Raw genomic sequence first — 8,479 nt, forward strand, 5'->3', positions numbered from 1 at the left:
AGATCCTTAAAATAATGTGCTTTCATTTCTCCTTCCCTTATTTGTACTATTACCGGTATCCATTTCACTGTTTCATATGTTATAATCAGCTAACTCCTTTTTTGCTATTTTTATTTAAATAGAAAATATTTTCAAATACATTTCAATAATAAAAAGCGTTTAACCTGTTTGAGCGTGGTGTAGTAACACATTTCGACGCTCTCTGTTCCCTTATGCAGGTCCGTATTGACATTGGATGTCATTTTCTTCTGCCCAAAGAAGCTTTAAAAAAATAATTTTAGTGAATGTAGACTGCATACACAAATACGGGAGTAAAATCTGTAGCCATTAGATAGTGGCAAGTGCTGTGCAGAACAGTGAAACAGAGAAGGCATCAGGAGAGCATTTGTAGTTGGGGGAATATTGTTAGATCCTATTTAAAAGGTTGTGGTCAAGGAGACCCAGTGGACCCGAGGCAAAGAGCTACGAGGACAGAGGGACAAACAGGAAGGTCTCAGAGGCAGGATGCAGTTCGGTTTCTGAGGAAGTGCCTGGGAAGCAGTGTAGACGGCGAGAAGTAAATGACGTCCACTTAGAGAAACACAGGCTTCTCTCCCTGGGCTTCCAAAGTGCCTTATGCATGCGTTTTTTTGTCAGACTCTTATAACATTGCAATATGCTCAATTTTACGTATTTTTGCTTTTCCTGCTGGGCCAAGTGCTTTTGAGTAACGGGACCAAGATTGGTTATGTTTTTTTTCCCCCCATTTTTTTAAGTAATAGGCTGGATATAAAATAATTTGCAATAAATATTTTTGCATGCCTGAAGAAAAATATTAAAACATGATAGTTATTTTAAACACTTTTTAACAGCTGCTTTTTACTCTTTTTAATCTTATGTTGACTCCTCCAACGTCAAAGCACTGATTTAAGTAGGTTTTCCTTTTGGGTATGCATTTTTAAGGAAGTATAGATTTTTCATCTCGACTGGGTCTGCTTGGGCTATAATGGGGTGCAGCAATGAGGTGTGAAGCTGGACTCATCAAAATCCCTAACCCCAGGTCTGGGTAATATGCTAGGAGGCTATATACCTAGGGCCTTGGTCTCTGCCAAGACACTGGGGCAAGGTAAGAACTAGGATGTGACTCTTAGAGGAAACACACAGCTCATATCATTAGGCATGAGCAGGGAGAAGTTTAGGCCTGTATTTTTATCTCTAGTCCCTGCCTTTCAATTTTGATTTTGACTGATTCTCGATGGAGACAAGCAGCAAGAACATAGTCACTTTCTGCTGTCACTCCCTTTCCTCAGGAATTTCCAAATCCCCTGCTGAATCTCCTTGGTTCGTACACCATAGACGATGGGGTTGAGAGCTGCAGGAATGACGTGGTGGAGGACGTTCAGTAAGACAGGAACATCAGGTGACACCTTTCTCTTGGCCATGTGGGTGAAAACGAAAACCAGCAGAATGGTGCTGAAGAAGAGGATGAGAATAAAGTGAGAGCCACACGTGCTCAGAGCTTTGGCAGCTGCCCCCTTTGCCTTGAGTCTAAGAACAGCTCGGAGGATGAAGACGTAGGAGAAGAAGATGAGGATGAGGTCAGAGCCCAGCAGAGTCCAGGCCGCAATTAACTGGTAGATTTTGTTAAGGGCCACACTATCACAAGAGAGCTTGGACACAGAGAGGTTGGCACAGATACAGTTCTCAATTATATTTTTTCCACAATAATGGAGCCATGCAGAGAGGATGGGAATAGGTGCTGAAAGAAGTGTATTCCGGACCAAGATGAAGACAGTTGCCTTTGCAACAAACTGGTTAGTGACGATGGATGGGTAGTGCAAAGGCTTGCAGATGGCCACATAGCGGTCGTAGGCCATGACCATGAAGGTGCAGGACTCCATAGGCAGGAAGCTGTTCATGATGAACATCTGGAGGAAGCAGGCAGAGAAGCTGATGGCCCTGAGGTCAAACCAGAAGATGGCCAGGACCTTGGGGATGACGGTGAGACAGAGCACCATGTCCAGCAGGGAGAGGAGGCTGAGCAGGTAGTACATGGGCTGGTGCAGAGAGGCCTCCAGCCGGATGGTGACCAGGAGGGTGGCGTTGGCCCCCATGGCCAGGAGCAAGAGGAGGCTGAGGGGCAGGGACAGCCAGAGCTGCCAGCTGGGGGACCTGACAAAACAATTCAGGAGGAACTCAGAGACTTCAGGAGAGAGGGAGGTGTTGCTGTAAGACAGCATTGGCAGTGACTTTGGTGAGGTAGATGTCTTTGAGTAGCTGAAGAAGAGAGAGAGGGAGTTCATTCCACCACAGACTCTGATGCGTATGGATTTAGCTTATAAAACTCGGAAGGCTAAGGACACAACCCACCCCCTCCACCCCACAGCCCTTGTGCCCTGCACATTCTTGACACATAGAGGTCACCAATAAATTTTTGTTGAATACATAAAACGATGTTCCTCAATTGTTCTTTCATCTGTGCTTCATCTTACATTTTCTCCTGTGTGAATGTAATTTTTTTCAATTCATTTGCATGGCTGCTATCTAACAAATCATAAATTGTTTAACTATCTAATACTTAAATGGAAGATGTAAAATCGAAGCCTGTGGACATATTCAACTTTAAATTTTAAGCTTGTACGAATGCATTCAAAACGCTCGATGAATCCATCATCATATTTTCAAGAGGGTAAAAGATGGGCATATGCAGAGGTATGATGGATTGCACATAGACCAATGTCCTGGCAAATATTAATAAAAATCATATCTAAGGTCATGTCTATGTCTAACCTCTGTCAATACCCACCATCCATAGCCACACCCACTTCCTTACCTGTACCTCAACCTACACATCTACTGAAGGCCTTGAATGCATCTGTGAACAGGCAAAAAAAAAAAAAAAAAAAAGGAAATATCAGGCTAAGGATTGAGTGAAAATCAGACATCGAAATGAAACATTCATGTCAGCTTTCACTGGTGGCATTCTATGAAGGTACGCGCCAGTTTTCTTTACTTAATGGAGCTCAGGGCTGGAAGATAAAATCCAGGTTCCAGCAGAGCTGGAATCTATTACATCATCTCTCGCACAGGCAGGACTTTACACTTCTTTCTGCATGGGGTGTGCTCTAGACATCCACCCACTCCTTCATCTCCCTCTGCCAGACCTGAAACCTGTAATAAATGGACTACCGCAACGCTTGTGACATGGGAGAAACCTTCCCTGTAAGTCCTGCTGCACAGGCTGGTTCTCATGTGACTTTATGCCCTGAGTTCACACCAACTGCTTGGCTCAAGGAATTTGAAGAAGGAATTTAAAGTTATCCTGGATGGGCAGTGGCATCAGAAAAGAACAGAAACAAGTCCACCATTTTTTGAGGACCCAACTTTTGTCTCAGGCTTCAAAGAATTTCAATATAGACACCTCTGAAGGAATCGAGTTGTTTGCAGTGGAAAAAAATAATTAATTTGAAAAGAAAAAAAAATGAGGGGTTAAAGCCCACAAAACAATGGATAGTAGAATTCAACTTACAAAAATTTGAGATATCATTTTGATATGGATATTGAACAAATTTTCTGTTTTTTTTTTAAGAAAAGATAGAATAAGCTTGAAAATATGAGCAAAAGAAAAGCATACTTAAAAGAAGAATCGGTCATATCTCCTAGAAGTGAAAAGGATATAATAATTAAAATTAAACAATTAAGAGATAAATTTGATAGCATATAAGCCGTGACTGAAAATACAATTAGTGAACTAGAAGATGGAACTGAAGACATTTTTTAGAATGAAGCTCCAGTGATACATAGAAAATTTCAAAAGTGTAGTTAAACTCCTCTTTAACTACATGGGATTTTAATAGACATAGTCCGTCACTCTATCTTTTTTTGTCTTACTGGGATTAAGAAGGTCAAATCCAAGATTGATATTTTGTTCTGAACACTGGAGGCTATAAAAAGTAACAAAGTATGTTTGAACAAGTCTCCGAAATTTTTGAGAAATACAATAACAAAAATAAGAACTCAGTCAATGCATTTAACAGTAGAGTAGAGAGAGCTAAGGAGAATTAGTAAATTGTCGGAAGGGAGATCAATTTGAATGATGGTTGGGAGAAAATTAAAACAGATGGGAAATGCCAAAGAAAGTATGAGAAACTGAGGACAGAGTGAGAGGGTCTAACAAATAAAATTTGAGTTCCAAACTGAAGGGGAGAAAGAATGAGGTAGAGGCTTGTGAACTTTTCAGAAGAGAGAAAATACATCAATAATCATATCCAAGAATTCCACTGAATCTCAAGTGAGATAAAAAAATTAAAAAGCACACCTCCGTATATCTAAATATATCTAAATGTGTACACCTACAGATCATTGTCTAACTTCAGAGATGACAGACAGAGGAAAGATCTTAAAAATCAGCATGATTATTTTAATCAGTAGAATCCAAGGAGTTCCCATTGTGGCTCTGCCAGTTAAGAACCTGGCATAGTCTCCCTGAGGATGTGGGTTCCATCCCTGACCTCGCTCAGTGGGTCAAGGATTCGGCATAGGTTGCAGACGCGGCTTGGATCTGCTGTTGCTGTGGCTGTCGTGTAGGTCACAGCTGCAGCTCTGATTCAACCCCTAGCCTGGGAACCTCCATATGCGTCAGGCTATGGGTACTAGAAGTCCACCTTATGAGTTGTGCATTACCTGAAGAATTGTATTATATTTATAGTTGTACAACCATCATCACAACCTAATTATAGAACATTTCCATCCCAAACCCCGAGTCCACCCCTCCCTCTCCGCAGTCTGACCCCTTTGGTAACCATAAGTTTTTCAAAGTCTTAGCCTCTATGTTGAAGGTCGCTTTTCTCTCACTGCCCTCATTCTTCTCCTAACCCCGTGTATGCATGTCATTCTGCCCTCTTTCCCCAGTGGTTAGGTTACCCGGCAATAGGTTAATAAGATTTCCATGCCTGTTTTGTTGTCAGCCTTCTTGGGGCAACAACTGTGATCTCTAAGGGCCATCAGACGAGGGGCCCTCCTCAGTGACGTGTCTAGAGGAGTCCCATCTATGCAGAGACGTTTCCTAAGATCACTTTTGGCTACGAAGTGAAGTCTATAGAAGGTGGATAGGAATTCGTATTAAGCTTGAAGAGGAGTGGGCCTGATATGAAACCTCTTCAATAGGACCTGGAGGCAAGAAAGAGGGCCAGGGAGTGATGCACATTATGAGGGAGGGAGAAAAGCTTTGCAACGAAGGCGGTGCTGTCTGCTTGCTGCCCCTGGGGCCCTTTATAAGTCTGGAGGAGGCTGTGCATAGTCCAGTGATTCCAGGCCAAACAAACACATAGTCCAGTGATTCCAGGCCAGACAAATGGAGGCAGGGAGTGTGCAGAGAGTTGGGGGAACAGAAGCACACATGCCCCGAAAATAGGTGGTGGAGGGAAGATGGAAACAGAAGATGGACGTTTACAACAGAAGAGATTAGATGGAGGGCAGGAAGGACAAAGGGAGCTAGAGAAGTAAAGGGAAGAACAGAAATAGGAGTATGTGTTTTTATGACGTGAGAAAGGCGGTCAAAGCAAACCAGTGAAGGTTTCTAAGTAACGACCTCAGGAGAGGGGGGGGGGACCCGGCTTTCCCTTCCAGGTTTGTGTTCCCCCCTCACGTTCCCGTAAAAGCTCCTTCATCCTTCCTGAAGGATGTTCCACCTGACACTCTGCTGCAGACTCGTGAACCCCCTCCCGGACCCAGCCCCCTCCCCAGCAGGTGCAGAATTCTGGGCTCAGCTCCGCCATAGTTGTTTTCGCCTGGCCCCATGCCACTTCTCGCTGTCATGTCCCTCCAAGCTCCCATCCTCCACCTTCAATCCCAGTTGCAAGCCCAGCTTGGTCCCTCTGCTATCCTTGCCCTGGCCAGGTGTCCGCTGTCACAGTGGTGGGTTTAGCGCCTTCTTTTTCTGATGGAGCCAGACTTACTGTATGGAGACAGCGATCTCTGCCAGGGAGAAAAAGCTCTGGCTCTGCCTGATTGAATCTTCTACCCTCTGGCTTTCAGAAAGGAGAGTTTATGCCCGAGGTTCTACTTCCCCAGGGAAAAGACGGCCTTGCTGGCCCTGCAGGGGCAGAGAATCAAGATCCCAGCATCCTCTTGGCCCTCCGGGAGAAAGCTATGCTCCCAGCTCCTCATGTTCTGTGATCCCTAGGCAGGCAGCATTGCCCCGAAGGCATAGTGAGTCTCAGTGTTCACTGCCTTGTGCCCGTTAAATGGGGAAATGAAAGCCCGTTTAATTCTAGAAAGCAAAACCCTAGGGCAAGATGGTTCAAGGCAAAATGCTTTGACCCCAGTGGGTGTCAGCTTTGGACTTTCCAGCAATGCATTGATAAAACATATGCCTGATGAGCATAAATCCCACCATGTGCTCTTTGGGACTGATATTTTGTAGTAAATTGTAAAGCACTCAGATCTGCTCCCTGATGTTTTCATGCCTGGGACCAGAAGTTCTACTTGAGTGGAACACTTTTACTGTAAAAATCCAAGAGGATCATTGATATTTAATTGCATACTTTGTAATATATTCAGTTAGTGCCTGGCAGGTCCAAAACATGGTTGATCTGTTATTAAATTTTTTCCTAACTGCGGCCACAGGTCCTTGGCTAAAGATTAGATAGAGCAAAACTCAGCTCCTAACTCTGTCACTTGACATGTTGCTTAAATTACCTGCCTCATACTCCTAATTTGCATATTTCCTGTAAAGAATCAGTGCAATCGTGTTAGGAACCCTTGACAGTTATGGCATTGTTATCATTATTCCTATTCCTATAAAACTTGGCTTCTCAGCATTTTTTTTTTTTTTTTGGAAAATGGTTAGTTGCCATGAACCATGAAACAGCTGCTGCTTCTCATCGTCTCAGAGCCTTTTACACAGCACTGCCCATGTTGGAATGAGGTTGACCTCTAATTAGTGCCTACCATTTGGAGCTCTTTCACTTACAATGGTTGGTTTGTGCTTGTCTTCTCTCTTGTAGTTTTATTTGCTCAGAGCACCTTAAGAAACACGATTGTCTCACCGGATGTCTCATGTGCATCTGATTGTAACTGGGGGTCATGTCTTGGGGATTACCACCTATCTTTTGGAGATTACCCTCTCATGCAGCACCTCCTCCTGTCAATTTCTACACGCCATGTATTTCGCTTTTAAAGCCAGACATCCCCACATCTCTCCAGATCTTCTCCTTTGGTTGGTAACCAAGAGACACTTCATAGCATTTAAGCAACATACGCTTCCTTTTTACCTTGTTGGATTGATTCGAGTCGGGGTGTTGGGAGACGGGGCACTTCTCATGCTATTAACACTCTATCAGGCTCAGTCTCAGGACAAGTGACTGCTTGCATTTCTAGAGCCACTTTGCAATCATAAAGGGGTCTTTCATTTCATATTCATTCTTACATATTCAGTTGCAAAGTGTATGTCATTTAAAGACATTTATCATTGATAGTCACTTATGAAAACAAGTTCAGTTGAGTATATTTTCAGAGTTTTGGGCTGGAAAGAACCATTACCTGACATCTGGCAATTGCAAAATATCCAGCCAAACTTGCTATGGGACCAGTGAGTGAAAAAGGTATTGGAACCCTCCTACACTATTGGTGGGAATGTAAGCTGGTACAACCACTATGGAAAACAGTATGGAGGTACTTTAGAAAACTCTACATAGAACTACCATATGACCCAGCAATCCCACTCTTGGGCATATATCTGGACAAAACTCTCCTTAAAAAAGACACAGGCACCTTCATATTCATTGCAGCACTATTCGCAATAGCCAAGACATGGAAACAACCCAAATGTCCATCACCAGATGATTGGATTAGAAAGATGTGGTGTATATATGCAACGGAATACTACTCAGCCAACAAAATAATGCCATTTGCAGCAACATGGATGGAACTAGAGACTCTCATCCTGAGTGAAGTAAGTCAGCAAGAGAAAGACAAATACCATATGATATCACTTATATCTGGAATCTAATATACGGCACAAAGGAACCTTTCCACAGAAAAGAAAATCATGGACTTGGAGAATAGACTTGTGGTTGCCAAGGGGGAGGGCCAGGGAATGGAATGGACTGGAATTTGGGATTAATAGATGAAAACTATTGCCTTTGGAATGGATTAGCAATGAGATCCTGCTGTGTAGCACTGGGAACTCTGTCTAGTCACTTATGATGGAGCATGATCATGTGAGAAAAAAGAATGTGTACATGTATGTGTGACTGGGTCACCAGGCTGTACAGTAGGAAAAGAACTGTATTGGGGAAACAGCAATTTAAAAAAAAGGTATTGGAGAATTTCTCTTTATAGTAATACCTTGTACAATTTATAAACTCTTTCTCTTAAGACCGTTTCCACTTGGAGAGTCTCATTTGCTACCTAAAACCTGAAAGACACTAGCAGGCTCAGCTTTATTATTTACTAAGAAGAGGTAAAGGAGAAGTGACATAAAGAATTGCTGTTCCTA

General features: G+C 43.0%; 1 protein-coding gene across 1 annotated transcript; it reads right to left on the reverse strand.

Annotated features, from left to right (window-relative positions):
- On the reverse strand, positions 1,260–2,219 carry LOC100521107 (olfactory receptor 56A3-like). Its single transcript, XM_003129471.1, has one exon. The coding sequence runs from the start codon at positions 2,217–2,219 to the stop codon at positions 1,260–1,262; it is 960 nt and encodes a 319-aa protein (XP_003129519.1).

The sequence above is a fragment of the Sus scrofa genome, chromosome 9, assembly GCF_000003025.6.
Source record: "Sus scrofa isolate TJ Tabasco breed Duroc chromosome 9, Sscrofa11.1, whole genome shotgun sequence".
NCBI classification, from domain to species: domain Eukaryota; kingdom Metazoa; phylum Chordata; class Mammalia; order Artiodactyla; family Suidae; genus Sus; species Sus scrofa.

Excerpts from the sequence above, each read along its gene's own strand:
- LOC100521107 (XM_003129471.1), bottom strand. The coding sequence starts at position 2,219 with ATGCTGTCTTACAGCAACACCTCCCTCTCTCCTGAAGTCTCTGAGTTC.